A 16,970-nucleotide genomic window follows, 5' to 3' on the forward strand; every position below is an offset into this window, starting at 1 on the left:
AAAGCATCTCATCGACTGTCAAAGAATTTTAGGGATGCCCGCAATTCAGGAGAGCGCCCTTACTGGCTGGGCGAAAAAATTTGGAACTCTATACTGACTCACTGGAACACATTAGAGTTTCGCAATAAGTGTGCCAAAGCCCAGAGGAACAGAGCATCTGAAAAGGGTGACACCCTGCATACTGGTGGGTCGATAACCATTCATGAGCATGCCATTCATATGGTAAAATTTCATCCCATGAGTTTTTCTTTCATATATAAGTTATGTATTTTCTATTTCATATGTACACTTGTAATTCTAAATTATGTTACAAGCACAAGCTCTGGGACGGGCGGTCGATGTTGATGAGGTCTTTGCACAGACTCATGTAAGGAAGGGCACTAATCAATTCGTTGATGAAAGATCTCGGAAGACTCATGTAAGCAAATAACACTATTACTATTACTAATTTTTCATTTATGTTATTCCTTGAACTTCAATAGTTTCTTCTTTAATGTACTTCATTTTCTTTGTAAGGAGCTCCTTTAAAAATTTAGCATATGAAGGCATTTGTTGCAAAGCTTCAGAGAAGGGTATAGTAATCTCCAATTTCTTGAAGATTTCCATGAAACGCTCAAACTGTTTTTCTTTTTCCTTCCTTGAATAATTCTTTGGGTAAGGAAGGGTTTTTTCATAAGATTATTTTTTCTTTCTCTCATCTTCTTCCTCTCTCCTTTTGTTTTCTTCTCTCTCTTCTTTTTCTTTTTTCTCTCTATCTTCTTTTTCACTAAACCTTTCTTTTTCTTTTCTCTCACTCTCTTCTTTTTCTTTTTCACTCAACCTCTCATCTAAAACTTTGTCACTTATAGTAATAATAGCGTTGCATTTTTCTCTGGAGTTGGCTTTCAGGTTACTCCCCAGATCATCCAGCTTCTTAATCATGTGACAGAGCTGCTTCTCTATCCTCTTGAATGTTGCTTGATTGCTTTTATGATGAGAATCAGACACATGTGGTAAGACCAAATATCGTATCCCAGAAGAGTAGAAGAGTGTGTTGTTCCAACCAGAGATACCAAACCTAGAGTGTCTGGGTCCTTTAAAAAGAGTTGGAATAGAGTAGAAACAGGGCCCGGTCCAAAAGAGTTGAAATAGAGCAAAATCTGGGCCGGATGTGCAACGCACGATGCTCGGGCGCCCATTTAGGGCGCTCGGGCGGTGGACGTCGATTTCTGTAGGGCTTGAGCCTTCAATTTCTCCCAAGCTTCGGGGTTCGATGGCCGGGCAGCCTAACCTGCCCAGGCGGCGGGCGTTGATTTTCCACGCTCAAGCCTCCTATAGGTCGCATAAGCTTCGTGCGGTTCCCTTTTCTGGTGCTTTTCTAGGCCTTTCTGAGCTCTACATCCTTAGCACTTCATCTTTGCTTCCTGTATTAACTCATTTTCTATCAAAACAAAGGGAATTAGTCATCAAATTCAACCTCAACTCTCTTATTCACACAACTTAATGAAAAAGCATGAGTCCAAGCAAGTTTCTAAGTCAAAAAGGGTGTATTTAGTATAAAAATTACATCACAGATAACGGTATTTTAAACCGTTATCAGGCGCCCTTTTCTGGGGCCCTCAACGTTGGAGTCTCGCATTCACGTCTGCGCGCCCTTTTAGGAGCGCTGAGCGTCAATCTTTATGTAATGTTTCACGCTTGGGCACCCTTCTTGGGGCGCTGAGCGCCACTCCTCTCGCAAGCTCGCCTAGGCGCCCTAAGTTGGGGCGCTGAGCGGTGTCAACATAGGCCCATGATCCAATTCAGCTATATATAAGGACTTGGACGTCCTAGAGGGAGTATCTTTTGACAGAATTGACACAAATTAAGATTTTTCCAACTCTCTAGAGGAAGAAGTGGATGTGAAAGCTCTCCTCTTTGTTTTTTTTGGGTTTATCTTTCTGATGAGTCAATATTTTCTTCACTTCACTTAGCTTATTGGGCTATATTTAATTAGGGAATGGTGCTTGCATGTCTAGTATTTTTCCATTTTTGCTAATTGTGCTTAATTTGACCAGAAATTCTTATTTGAATTAATTTCAATTATCTGAGCTTATTATTTTCATTATTGATTGCACGAAAATTTCATAAATACATTTTGGGACTTAAAGAGAAATGCCACATCAATGATATTCTAAAATGGGAAGGGTAGAATTGGAATTTTGGTCCTTAAGACCAAGAATTTAGATTTGGAATCCCTTGTGGACTGGCCTGCTGTTAACACTTTGACAAGTGTACCAAATCGTATCAAGTCATAATAAATGGTAAGACCAAGTATCGTTTTCCAAGAGACTCACAGCACTAAACAATTATGTAATCGCTTAACCAATTAAGACTTACGAACAATTTTTGGGGTTTTTGAATGAAAATGCAATAAAAATAAACATGAATGCAAATTTGATCAATTGAGGCTAAACACAAGGGTGAATGGATGATATTGAAAATATGAGATGAATATGTTGTTAGGGTTTAGATTTCACCTAATCACTCTCATGCGTATAAGAATTCATCTTCTTCATTAATGTTAATGCCACATTCTAATTTACCTTAAATTTGATGTCTCGGTGAAGAAAGTCTACTCTTAATTACTAGATCACAATGTCTTGTATCCCGAGCAATTAATAATGCATTACATTTGCACAGAAGCTTAAAGGCAACCAACCCTCCTATCCCTATGTCTAGGTAATATTGCTTTTGAGAAAATTTCCCAGTTCTGGATTTTCTCATATGTGTCCATATCGAGAAAATCAATAATCATGCAATTGAATGAATTAAACAAAGCATGAATAGAGCGTAGAGGAAAAACCTTAACAATTAATGAAGTAAAGCATTTATAATATAAATCAATTCAATAAATGAGAGTTTAAAAGGTTACATCTTTCCCAACAACAAATAAGGTTTAGATCCCATTATCATGGAAAAACTATATGAACAATGGAATGAAAGAATGAAAGAGATAAAAAAAGCCTAAAAAGAGAAGAGGAGAGCTGTCATATCCCCAAATCTACTCCCAAGGGGTGAAAAGTGTGTTTCGATACTCAAGCCATCAAAAGATACAATCCCTAGGAAGTGCAAGTCTTTAAATAGAACATAAAAATAAGAGAAAATGGGTCCATGATAACAGTTGAAAAACTGTTATTTTCATGCTTAAAATTGATACTAAAAGCAACCTTTAACACTTAGAAACTAGCTTGAAATCATGCTTTTGTTCATATTTTTAGAAATAAGAGAGCTGGACAGGTTTATGCTTGATTTCAGTGTTTTATGCAGGTTTTAAGGTGAATTTGGTGAAAGAAGTGAAGAAGGATAGAGATGGAATCAGAAAAGAACTCAAAAAGTGCAAAAGAAGAGAAGCCGCAAGTACCACTCAACGCCAGTTTACCGCAGGAACACACGTTGGATCCGCTGAGGGGTGAAAATGCCACTGAGGGGAATAATCAACTCACACACTTACTGCTGAGCGGTAGTTTGCCGCTGAGCGGCACTATTTTGGGCTTAGGCCCACTTTTCTGTAATAATTCGAATAGTATATAAGCTTTAGGACTTCCTAGGGTTTGTATCTTTGGCAGAGTACGAAGCAAACACTCACTTTTCCACCCCTTGGAGGAAGATCTTGGATGCTAAGGGTACCTACTCATCTTTCTAGGGTTCTATCTTTCATTCTTTCATTATTGTTCATCTAGCTTCACCATGAATATGGTGAACTAAACTTTGTATTGTTGTTGGGGAATCAATGTAATCTTTTGAAGCTCTCATATATGGAATTTGTGTTTAAACATCTTATTTGAGATACATGCTTTCTTTCATCATTAGTTAGGGTTTTTCCTCTTCGCTCAAAGCATGCATTGTTTAACTCATTCGATGTCATGATTATTGATTTGTCGATATGGGAACGTACGGGGAAATCTAGATCCAGGGAAATTCTCCCAATAGCATATTGCCTAGACATAGGAATATGAGGGTTGGTTGTCTTTAAGCTTCTGTGCTTCAGAATTAATTATTAGGGATGCTAGGAATTGTATGAACTCGTAATTAAGGATAGACCTTCTTGCAAGGTGATTTAGAGAGTGGCATTAACATTGATGAAAAGAATGATGATTTCCTAAAGTATATGAGAGTGGATAAGATGAAATTAACAACCCCAACAACATACTCATCCGTCTATTTCGTTCAAAGTGTTTGTGTTCCTACTTTCCATTGATCAAAACTCATGCATACATGTTTAGTTATTGTCTTTTGCATTTAAAACCTCAAGAATTTATTCACAAGTCTTAAATAATCAACAAATCATATAACTAACTAGGTCGTGAGTCATTTGAGAGAACAATACTTCGTCTTACCGAGTTTATTACTTGATACGATTCGGTCATACTTGCCGAGGGTTAAACAAGGTTTTGGCGCCGTTTTTCGGTGTTCATAAATTTGTCATCAGTCCAAGCCCATGAAACTAGCACTCAGCGCCCCAGTTAAGGCGCCTAACAGTGGTTGCGACACTAAACTGACGCTCAGCGGTGGCGCTCAAACGTAAGACAGAAGAAATTGGCGCCCAGTGCCCTTTTTCTGCACTCTGATTGACTTTTTATTCTAGTTGACTTTTCTGCATTCCAACTATTTGACATTTTAACTCTTCTTTCAAATCATTCTAATAGCCTACAAAATCAAGGGAATTTAATGATAAAATCATCAAGTATAACCTGAACTCTCTTATTCATAAAACTAAAGCAAAAACATGGTTTCTAAGTAAAAAACGGTTCATTTAGTATCAAAATTACATCACAAATAACTTTATTTTCAACCGTTATCACCTGCACGCTGTTACAGCCCACAATGATGAAGAAGCGTTATACTCATTTTGGGCTAGGAGAGTTGGAACAAGAAAAGAAGCGCTGGATTCAAATTAGAAAGATGGCTGATTTCATGGGTGTGAAGGTGGCGTCCAACAACACGCTTATTTCATTTAAATGCAAATAGGCCCAGGTGTGTGCACAGGTTGACGGATGCGCTGATGAATTTGCTTTAGGAAGCACATGGGTGATTAAATAAAAGTGTGCAACCGCTACTCACATGAGGAGAATTCAATCCTTTTATTTCTTGGAGAAATGGTCCAGCAGTGTGGTGTCACGGCCCATGAGAAAAGAGGCGCGGGTTATGTCCAGTAGGAGCAGAGATTAATAGGTTGGCTTGGAGAATAAAAAAGGTGTTGGATGGGAATAAAAGAGGGTCCAACCGCCGCTACCTAGAAGAAAGGCATTTATTTGGCTTAAAGCGGGGTAGCACAAAAAGAGAAAGAGGAAGTGGTGTGACGGCTGGAAGGGAGAGCATTTGGTGTGCACGATCATTCATAAATAAAAGCTCTCATTTTTTCTCTTCAGCAGCTCTCGCTTAAAAATGGAATTGGTGTCACGGCTTGGAGGTGTGCACGGGAACGTGGAAGTAGAGAGGAGAAAACGGTGATTCTCATTTGTGGAAATGCACACGCGGAAGAAGCATGATGATTTACTTTTGGAGGAGTAAAAGCACGGTGATTTTAATTTTGGAGAAAAGCACTTTATGTTTTCTTTGAGAAGCGGAGCCCCCTGTATGTTTTTTTTACCATTCCAGAAGCACAATTTCTTTTCTTGTAATGAAGCGGTGATTCACTTTTCAATTGCTTTGGAGTGGTGTTTTAAGCGTTGTTTCTTTATAAGCTGCAATATTTTTTCTTTCTTTATTAGTTTATGTGTTACATTTCATTTTATTCCAAGCTGAAATGTGCATTTCGTTATTAGCCAAACATTCTTTTTATTATTACGACTGTATTTTAATTAGTTCACACATCTTGCTTTAGAACTGTTCAGTTTATTGTTTTCATTTATTTTAATATTTTCTATTATGTTCAGTTGTTATAATTTAGTTATAATGTTAGCTTAAGTTAGTTAGGTTGGTCATTAGGGATATTACATTGCTTCCTTGAGATTTTCGGACTGTATACTTGTGTTTATTCTGCTTTGCCTGGCATTCTATGAAATCTGATTGTGTTCTTGCAATGGGTATACGCTTAGTTGCCCAATTGGTGATTGCATCTTTGCTTAGTTGATCAATCTGTATACAACACATTGGATGGAATGGATGTATTGCGTTCGCTTAGTTCGCGGTTATGATAGCATGATTGGTCTTCGCTTAGTTGATTCACTCATGTTGGATTACAGGTTAGAGTAGTTTATTCATGAGACTCTTGCACTTTAACTATCATGTCCCTGCTCTGATTTGGCTCAATATTCAATTTGTTTTATGCTTGCGATTGGGTATACACTTAGTTGTCTAATCGGTGTTTAATCTTCGCTTAGTTGATTAAGTTGTATGGTGCAGGACTAATTGGATTTATGCATTACATTCGCTTAGTTTTCAATTTTGAAGATTGGATTAGCCATCGCTTAGTTTGTTAATTTGTGTTGGATTTGGATTAAAGTAGTGTGTAATTGTTGTTAATCTGTGATTGGAAGCATGTAATTGACTTAATGACCAACCGTTTTTATTCTGTATTTGAAAATGTGTTTACTGTCATTCTCATTTAGCATTACCATTTGTTTTAAATTTAGTTCTTTTCACATCACAAAACTCTTCACTAACACCCCACTACGTGTTTGACCTAATTCTCGAACCACATTTGGTCCTTGAGAGATGACCTAGGAATCACTTCCTAGTCTATACTGCATTCTTAATGCACATTAAATTAGTATCGGGTGCAACCCCGATCACTTTCATTCTCATTCCACGGTTCATCTAGTTTCTCCATGACAAGGGAAAACTAAATTCAATTTGTTGTTGGAGGATGATGAAACCTTGTGAATTCTCATGTATTTGAATTGGTTTTAATTGATATATGCTTCTTTGATCAATTGTTTTGATCATTCATGGCATGATTTTATGGTCTTCTTTGTTATTGGGAAATACCTAGAAACCACGATCTGGATAATTTCTCCCAAAAGCAGTATTGCTCATGGATGAGGATATGAGTTTTGGTCATCTTAAGCTTCTAATCGTAATGCATAATTAATTATTAGGGATGCAAGGGATTGTGATCTAGTAATTAAGGATAGACTTTCTTCGCCAAGAGATCGGGTTTTAAGTAATTTAGAAAGTGATGTTAACAATTGAATGAAGAAGATGAATTCTTATAAGCATGAGAGTAAACTAGGTGAAATCTAAACCCCAACAATACTCATCTCATAATTACATGATTGTTTAGTGTCGTGAGTCTCTTGGGAAATGATACTTGGTCTTACCAATTATTATTACTTAATACGACTCGGTACACTTGTCGAGGTTTTAACAACTTTAAACTTAGCAACAACAACAACACCCAATCACACTCCCAATGAAAGTTCTAGCTCTATGCCAAACGCCAAGTTCTCAAAACCATAGAACAATGGTTACACAAACTGTAGAACACTTATCATAGCACATAACAGATAAGATTTTCGAAATCAATGTATTTCGTATGTTAGAATGAAAGTCTCAATCTAATTTATAAAGATCTCACTCAAGGATACTTGTAAAAATCCATTGTCAGCTAATTAGCGTGTAATAATCGATTATCCACTTATGGTAATCGATTATGCATGAATGAATACACAACGGTCAAAAACTTGCTTGAAAATCTCATAATTGCTCATGATAATCGATTATGACAAGTCATAATCAATTACTGATAATCAATTATCATAAGTTGGTAATCGAATATCTTTAGTAAAAATGAGGTTTTCTAATTGAAAACGCATTTACGTGCAACCTAAGGCAAACAATACATAGAATCAAAGATAAATCACACCCTATACATCAAACTACTAAGTCACAAAAGGTTTAACATAAAAAATAAGTCTTTCTGAAGATCTTCCTACAACAAGAGTACTTGAGACTTGACTTTGAGACATCAACAAAACTTCTTTTCTTCAGCTTTGTGCTAACAACTTAAGTGTCAAAAAGTCTTTGTAAGTCGATCTTCTCCATTTTGTGATTCAAAATTTGGTTACACATCAACAATTAGATTAGTCGACTTTGAAGACTACTTAGCCAAATTTGGTAATAACATATACCAAAGACATCTCTAATGAAAAGTTCACCGTTGTAAACGATGTACTAACTCCAATAAAAGAATGTTTACTTTACCACTTTATATTTTTTTATTCTTATTGTTCTCTCATATGATATGATCAAAATAATAATATTTGAATTTTTATGATAAAAGCGAAGATTTTTTTGTTTGCTTAAAAATATGTACAATCATGTAAGAAGTCGTAATAAAGATACTCAGTGAAAAAAAAGGTAGTTAAAGTTAAGTACAAAGTAGAAAAATTAGAAAACAAGTTGAATCTTTATTTTAATGAAAGAAAAACAACAGCAAAGTAAATCACCTTACAAGGTTCTCTTACAAATACAACGTACACAATCAAATACAATCAGCAACATCTTCTTCCCTTAACTGACTTTCTTGTTCTTCACATAACGATCCATCTCATTAATTACCTACACATTTAACATAACTGATTTTAAGAGATGTAACTAATTTTACAACAGTAGTTGTGAGACCCTAAATAATTAAACTCTGAAATACATGTCAAATCAGAATTTAATTCCTTTTTATCCACTCTGCCGTGCCTTGAAAGACACGCCCATCATTTTCCCAGGGCATTAAAAACGCACCAATCACCACATGCACACACGCCACCTGTCGCGGGAGAAGCTTCCATTTCAGAGTTTGATGTACAGGTGTTGGCTTGGGAGACGTTCGTTCATACGAACGTGAGTTTAACAAAACCAGATTTTTGAAAAACTCTCTCTCACCTGCATCACTCACCTTCTTCCTCACGAACCTCAACCCTTCATCTCCTCCAACTTCTCTCTAGAAACCCTTAACTTCTCTCTACTGTAAATCTCACACCTCTTCTCCGATCACGTTTACAGCACCATAGGAGTGTTCGTCCAGCTGTGATCTTCCTTTTGGACCGAACAGAATTGGAATCCAAGCTGGTAAGTTCCTTCTCTAGTAGTTGTCCATTAGGGTTTCATGCGAAACCATACTCTCGGTTCATGCATGGACTATATCTGAGCCATCTCTGATTTTGATGATTAGATCAAATGAAAGTGTTAGTGAAATTGAGGGTAGAGCACTGTAAGAGACAAACCCAACTTTTGCATTAGGGCGTGCACTGCTATCCAGGTAAGGGAAGCTTATATGTTTAATTTATACCTGCCTGCTGTATGATCTGAGTTGCATGTATGAAAAGTATGATGTTTGATCTATTATGAACGTTCACTGATATCGGATATGAATTCTGGTTTGTTCTGCATGTTAGTTTGATACGTATGAATGATGGATGAATATTATAATGTATGAGTTATTAATGTGATGATTGTTGAATGTGAATTAATCTGGAAGTGAAAGTTATAAAGTTCATAAATTTGAGAATCATATGAAGTATAAAGTATAAGTTAAAATGTTGAAATCTGGAAATTTGTTAAGGTTGAGAAATCTGAAACTTAAATCATTTCCCTTTGATAAATGACGCTCGTCACCGTACGGTCTTAGACCGTTCGGTTCTCCTTAAAATAACTTAAGAATGGAATTCTTTCATTTGGAAAGAACTCTGCTCGAGAACGTGCGTTCCCATTTGAATGTTTGAGCGTTCGGTTTAGCTCAGCGGTATGTAATACTTTAAACTTTAAAAATACGTAACGTTCGGTATTATACCGAACGTTCGTTCTAAATGGCGCTCGGTCTCATACCGAAGCGTTCGTCCTAAATAGCGCTCGGTTTCATACCGAAGCGTTCGTCCTAAAGAGCGCTCGGTCTTGTATCGAACGTTCGTCACGATTTACTTTCGGTCATCTACCTAGCGTTCGCCTTGATGAAGCGTGCGGTCTTAGATTGAACGCTCGTCCTTATCTTCGAATCCTTAATGAACGTAAATAGCGTTCGTCCAAATGGTTAGTAAATGTATATTGGCGCGTTCGGTCATTTACTGGCAGTCGATCCCTTTTAAATAAAAGGTTCCCAATGTAGCTAAGTATTCATATTGATATCCCTTAGCCAAGTTGAGTCAACCTGACCTCTTGGTACTTAAAAATATTCTGAAAATGATTTCATTATTTTGGAGTCTTCCTGATTGTTAAATGGATTCTTCTAAATCTGGCTCTTAACGTTCGTCCTCTTCCTTCAGAAAGTTGAACGTTCGTCTTTTTAAGAGAGTGGAACATAGAATGGAAATGTTACAAATATGAAATGGTAAGACGTTTGAACACTATATTAAATGGTTATACGATTATGGAATTTGAACGAACGTTCCAAGGAGGAACATCTCAGATGTGTTAAATGTTAAATTTGGTAAAGTATGAACATGGATAAGTTAAGACTCGCTGTCCATCCTGATATTCCGTGATACTCATCTTCACGTAGAAGGGGGTAGTCATGTGTGGGAATGGCAGGAGGTCCTTAGTCCATCACTTAGCATGGGCGACGGACTAACCTCGAGTGGCAGCTGATTAGGTATATCCCGGCTATTACACCACTCGTGTGCAAGGACGCTTGTAACTACATGGTTCATACAGTCCGGACGGTCTGTTATATATATATATATATATATATATATATATACATATTTCTATGTTATTCTATGATAAGTTACCTGTTGTATGTGTGTATTGAAACGTTAAATGTACGTGTTAATTGTATGAATTAAATAATATAAGCTTACCCTTGCATATTTCCGTTGTGTTGTCTCATGTCTATGTACGTTCGTCTTGTCTTGCAATGATCATCCATGTGGATGTGAGAAGATGGTGGTGCATCTCTTGAAGAATTACTGGAAGAAGAAAATTTGGAAGATGCAAATCTGGTTGAAGTGGAAGTAAAGGCCGAGCCTTAGAGCGCTCGTTAGTTTAGTAATGTGAATGTTAGATTAGTTTGGACGTTCGGTTAAATATTTTGTAAAGCCGTTCGTCCTAATTATCCCTGATTCTATTTTGACGCATACGTTATTTTATATCTAAGAACGTTCGTTCTAGGTTTCCTTTGTATGCGTTTTATGCGCGTTTCTTTTGTACTGAAGCCGTTCGGCTCTGGAACTTCTTTTCAGTATATAAAGACTGCTTGGTTTTACTGTTAATTGTAATTAATTCTGTAATATAGTAATTACTGTATTTTGGGATGTTACATTAGTGGTATCAGAGCAGTTTTGTTCTTCTAAGGACGCTGTAGGTTATGAGTGCATTGCGTTTTTGCTGTGTGCTTATTGTGTGTTTAATGAGTTATTGTTTTAACTCTTAGACTTAACTAACGATCGTTTTTCTCTGATCCAGAGAACTAATGGCGCCTAGACTCCCTCCTCCTCCTCAACCGAACGAGTCTGATACGTCCAGCAACACTAGGTTGTTGGAAACCGTGGTTGAAAGGCTGCATCAACAGAACACAACGTTACTGGAGCAGAACGCCACATTGATGCAGCAAAACCAGGCCGCTATGCAGAGTTTGGAGGCCTCTCGTGCCAACTCTGAAACAACACAAAGGCAATTAATGGAGATCCTAGCTGCTACCAGGCACACCCCGGGAGCGTCCTCTTCAAACGCTGCCCAACCTACTGCTGAGTGGAGTTTGGAGAGCTTCCTTCAGCATCACCCAGCTAAATTCAGTGGAAAGGGTCTCCCGGACGAGGCAGACCAGTGGTTAGGGGACATGGAGAGAATTTTCAACGCCAAGAGGTGTCCGGACGAGAACAGGTTGGCGTACACAGAATACTTGTTGACAGGGGAAGCAAGCCACTGGTGGGCGAGCACAAGAGCCATTCTGGTAGACGCTCAACGCCCTATTACTTGGGAAGTATTCCGTAGTAAATTTTACGAGGAGTATTTCCCTGATAGCGTCCGGTTTGCGAAGGAAGTAGAGTTTTTGCAACTGGTTCAAGGAGGGATGTCGGTTTCGGAATACACCAACAAGTTCAAGCACCTTGTTCGGTTCAATACGATGGCCACCAATGAGGAGTGGCAGTGTAGGAAATTTGAGAACGGACTGAGGAGTGATTTGAAGGTATTGATATCCAGTTTGTGCATTCGGTCTTTTCCCAATATGGTTGAGCGAGCCAAAGTGTTGGAGAAGAATATGGCTGAAGCGGAACGACAGAAGAAACAGCAACAAGTGAATCGAGGACCGATCGTGTCCAGGGGAAGTACCGTTCAGAGAAGACTACCTTACGCTCGTCCAAGCCAAACCACTCCTACAAGTGGATCACAAGCAGTCGTTCCTGTCGGACAGTCTGGACAAGGGAACGTTACTTGTTTCCAGTGTGGAGGGCCGCATTATAGAAATTCATGCCCTCAGCTGATGGGAGGAAAGCACTGCAATCTTTGTGGAAGGAACAAACACTTAGATAACGAGTGCAACTTGAGCGGACGTACAGTGACGAGACCACCTAATGCTGGGAGGAACCAACCGAGAGGTGGTAGAGCACAAGCAGTGGGTCGCGTGTATGCCATAACTGAGGCGGAAGCAACTAACTCAGGTAACCTTATAACCAGTGAATGCTTGCTGCATGGAGTGTCCTGTCATGTGTTGTTTGATTCGGGGGCGACTCACTCCTTCATCTCGAAGGCGTGTGTTGAGAAATTGGGAATAGTAGAGAGGGATATGCAGTTCGACCTGGTGGTTTCTACCCCGGCAGCTGGAGAGATTTGGACGTCTACTGTATGTATTAGATGTCCTATTGTGGTTGAGGGGCGTGGTTATAAGGTGAATTTAATTTGCTTGCCTCTTCAAGGTTTGGAGGTGATTCTAGGAATGGATTGGTTGACCACCAATCGCATTCTCATAGATTGTGGGAAGAAAGAGTTGGTGTTTCCGGATGAAGAAGAAGAGGAATTTTCGGTAACGCTCGTTCAGTTAAAGGAGGATATAATGGAAGGAGCAAGCTGTTTTCTGATCATGACACATGAAGATCAGGAGTTCGGAGGATTGGGAAAAGAACGAACGTCCAGGGAGGGCAGTATTGAACGAACGGTCGTGGATGAGTTTCCAGACGTTTTTCCAGAAGAGATCCCTGGACTGCCTCCTGTTCGTGAGGTTGAGTTCACCATTGATTTGGTGACTACGGCAGCACCTATCTCAGTTCAACCATACCGGATGGCACCTGCAGAGCTGGTTGAACTTAAAAAGCAGATTGAAGAGCTGATGGAGAAGAAATTTATCAGGCCGAGCGTATCACCATGGGGAGCGCCTGTGCTCTTGGTGAAAAAGAAGGATGGCAGCTCTCGGTTATGTATAGACTACAAGCAATTGAACAAGCTGACCATCAAGAACAAATACCCGTTGCCAAGGATTGATGACTTGTTGGATCAACTGCATGGGGCAACGGTGTTCTCTAAGATTGATTTGCGTTCGGGATATCACCAAATCAGGGTGAAGGAGGACGACATCCAGAAGACAGCGTTCAGGTCTCGTTATGGACACTACGAGTACGTGGTGATGCCATTTGGAGTGACGAACGCTCCTGCAGTGTTCATGGATTATATGAACCGCATCTTCCGGCCGTACCTGGACAAGTTCGTGGTCGTTTTTATAGATGATATTCTCATCTACTCTAAGACCAAGGACGAACATGAAGAACACTTGAGGGCAGTACTAACCGTGTTGAGGGAAAAGGAGTTATATGCAAAACTGTCCAAGTGTGAATTCTGGATGAAAGAGGTGCAATTCTTGGGACATGTTGTGTCCGCTGGAGGGATCTCGGTAGATCCAGCGAAGGTACGAGCGGTCATGGAATGGGAACGTCCGCGTTCGGTCACTGAAGTAAGGAGTTTCGTTGGTCTCGCGGGCTACTATAGGCGTTTCATTGAAGGGTTTTCTAAAATAGTAGCACCGCTGACGCAGCTTACCAGGAAAGACCAACCGTTCGCGTGGACTGATTTGTGTGAGGAGCGCTTCCAAGAGTTGAAGAATAAGTTGACGAGCGCTCCAGTATTGATCATCCCGGACACGTCCAAGCCCTTTGAAGTATACTGCGACGCGTCTCATCAAGGGTTGGGCTGTGTGCTTATGCAAGAGAAGCGAGCGGTGGCTTACGCGTCTCGTCAATTGAAGAATCACGAAAGGAATTACCCAACACACGACCTGGAGTTGGCAGCGGTCGTTTTTGCGCTGAAGATTTGGAGGCATTTCTTGTACGGATCCACGTTCCAAGTCTTCAGTGATCACAAGAGCCTCAAATATTTATTTGATCAGAAGGAGTTGAACATGAGGTAGAGGCGTTGGTTGGAGTTCTTAAAAGATTATGACTTTGAATTACTTTATCATCCGGGAAAGGCTAACATAGTGGCGGACGCCCTAAGCAGAAAGGCAGTTCACGTCTCGGTGATGATGGTTAAAGAGCTAAGTTTGGTGGAGAGTTTCCGAGACCTAAGATTACAGTTCGACCTGGGAGCGAACGTTATTAGATGCTGTAATCTTAGAATTTCCAGTGACATCTTTGACCGTATCAAGATAAAGCAACGAGAGGATGAAGAATTAGTGAAGATATTAGACGCGCTCGATACTGATCAGGCCAAACATTTCAACACTGGAACGGACGGCTTATTGCGTTACATGGGTCGGACGTGCGTCCCTAATGATGGCGAGCTGAAGAGAATTATTCTGGAGGAAGGTCATCATAGTCGTCTTAGCATACATCCAGGTATGACTAAGATGTACCAAGACCTTCGGTGTTCGTTCTGGTGGCCTGGAATGAAGAGCGATGTCGCTCGTTTTGTAGCGTCATGTCTAACCTGTCAACGAGCGAAGGCGGAACACCAAAGACCTGGCGGCCTATTGCAGCAATTGGAGATTCCAGAATGGAAGTGGGATAGCATATCCATGGATTTCGTGACCCATCTACCACGTACGGTCAGGAATCATGACTCGATTTGGGTGATTGTGGACAGACTAACGAAGAGCGCCCACTTCCTGGCCGTGAACTTGAAGACGTCGATGACCAACTTGGCTAAGTTGTATATCCAGGAGATCGTTCGCTTATATGGAGTACCTTCGAGCATCATTTCTGACCGAGACACGAGATTCACATCTCGGTTTTGGCAATCTCTACAAGGTGAATTAGGAAGCAGACTACAGATGAGTTCAGCGTATCATCCGCAAACGGACGGCCAGTCTGAAAGAACTATCCAGACGTTAGAAGATTTGTTGAGGACGTGCGTCCTAGATCACTTAGGCGCATGGGATGAAGTCTTGCCACTGGTGGAGTTCACGTATAACAACAGTTTCCAGGCGAGCATTGGAATGGCACAGTTTGAAGCACTTTATGGGAGGAAATGTCGAACGCCACTTTGTTGGTTCAAGGAAGGAGAGAACGTGCTAACTGGACCTGAGCTTATCCAGCAAACGACCGAGAAAGTCAAGCAAATTCAGGAGAGGTTGAAGACGTCTTTGAGTAGGCAGAAATCTTATGCTGATAAGAGGAGAAGACCGTTGGAGTTCGCTGCTGGAGATCATGTGTTCCTTCGACTCAACCCAATCACTGGTGTAGGCCGAGCCGTTCGTCCAAAGAAGCTGTCTCCCAAATTCATTGGACCATACCAGATTCTGAGAAAGATTGGACCAGTAGCCTACGAACTTGCCTTGCCTCCTCAACTATCAAACCTTCACCCAGTTTTCCACGTTTCTCAACTTCGGAAGTATATAGCGAATCCATCACATGTACTGGAGTTGGAGAACGTTCAGCTTCGTCCAGACCGAACGCTGGAGTTACAACCAGTACGTGTAGAAGACAGCCGCACCAAGCTACACAAAGGGAAGAACGTTCGTTTAGTGAAGGTGGTGTGGGACGCTAAAACTGGAGATTCAACGTGGGAAGTGGAGGATGCTATGAGGGACTTGTATCCTCACTTATTTACGGGTAAGTTCTAAATTTTCGAGGACGAAAATTTTTGTAGTTAGGGAAAATGTGAGACCCTAAATAATTAAACTCTGAAATACATGTCAAATCAGAATTTAATTCCTTTTTATCCACTCTGCCGTGCCTTGAAAGACACGCCCATCATTTTCCCAGGGCATTAAAAACGCACCAATCACCACATGCACACACGCCACCTGTCGCGGGAGAAGCTTCCATTTCAGAGTTTGATGTACAGGTGTTGGCTTGGGAGACGTTCGTTCATACGAACGTGAGTTTAACAAAACCAGATTTTTGAAAAACTCTCTCTCACCTGCATCACTCACCTTCTTCCTCACGAACCTCAACCCTTCATCTCCTCCAACTTCTCTCTAGAAACCCTTAACTTCTCTCTACTGTAAATCTCACACCTCTTCTCCGATCACGTTTACAGCACCATAGGAGTGTTCGTCCAGCTGTGATCTTCCTTTTGGACCGAACAGAATTGGAATCCAAGCTGGTAAGTTCCTTCTCTAGTAGTTGTCCATTAGGGTTTCATGCGAAACCAGACTCTCGGTTCATGCATGGACTATATCTGAGCCATCTCTGATTTTGATGATTAGATCAAATGAAAGTGTTAGTGAAATTGAGGGTAGAGCACTGTAAGAGACAAACCCAACTTTTGCATTAGGGCGTGCACTGCTATCCAGGTAAGGGAAGCTTATATGTTTAATTTATACCTGCCTGCTGTATGATCTGAGTTGCATGTATGAAAAGTATGATGTTTGATCTATTATGAACGTTCACTGATATCGGATATGAATTCTGGTTTGTTCTGCATGTTAGTTTGATACGTATGAATGATGGATGAATATTATAATGTATGAGTTATTAATGTGATGATTGTTGAATGTGAATTAATCTGGAAGTGAAAGTTATAAAGTTCATAAATTTGAGAATCATATGAAGTATAAAGTATAAGTTAAAATGTTGAAATCTGGAAATTTGTTAAGGTTGAGAAATCTGAAACTTAAATCATTTCCCTTTGATAAATGACGCTCGTCA

At 39.9% G+C, this 16,970-nt stretch overlaps 1 protein-coding gene across 1 annotated transcript; it reads left to right on the forward strand.

Annotated features, from left to right (window-relative positions):
- Positions 1-11,515: 11,515 nt before the first annotated feature.
- Positions 11,516-15,940, forward strand: LOC148200451 (uncharacterized). Its single transcript, XM_088112954.1, has 3 exons — positions 11,516-12,551; positions 12,861-13,243; positions 15,413-15,940. Exons 1-3 carry the CDS (start codon positions 11,516-11,518, stop codon positions 15,938-15,940), a joined length of 1,947 nt encoding a protein of 648 aa, XP_087969080.1.
- Positions 15,941-16,970: the final 1,030 nt, after the last annotated feature.

Source organism: Vigna umbellata, chromosome 4 (assembly GCF_029865625.1).
Source record: "Vigna umbellata cultivar VRB3 chromosome 4, Vumbellata_1.0, whole genome shotgun sequence".
NCBI lineage: Eukaryota > Viridiplantae > Streptophyta > Magnoliopsida > Fabales > Fabaceae > Vigna > Vigna umbellata.

Bases quoted from the DNA above. Each gene is read 5' to 3' on its own strand.
- LOC148200451 (XM_088112954.1), top strand. From the start codon at position 11,516: ATGCAGAGTTTGGAGGCCTCTCGTGCCAACTCTGAAACAACACAAAGG. The intron at 12,552-12,860 runs GTAACCTTATAA...GCATTCTCATAG, and splicing joins GGCGGAAGCAACTAACTCAG to ATTGTGGGAAGAAAGAGTTG. The intron at 13,244-15,412 runs GTATCACCATGG...GAGCTTATCCAG, and splicing joins AGAAATTTATCAGGCCGAGC to CAAACGACCGAGAAAGTCAA.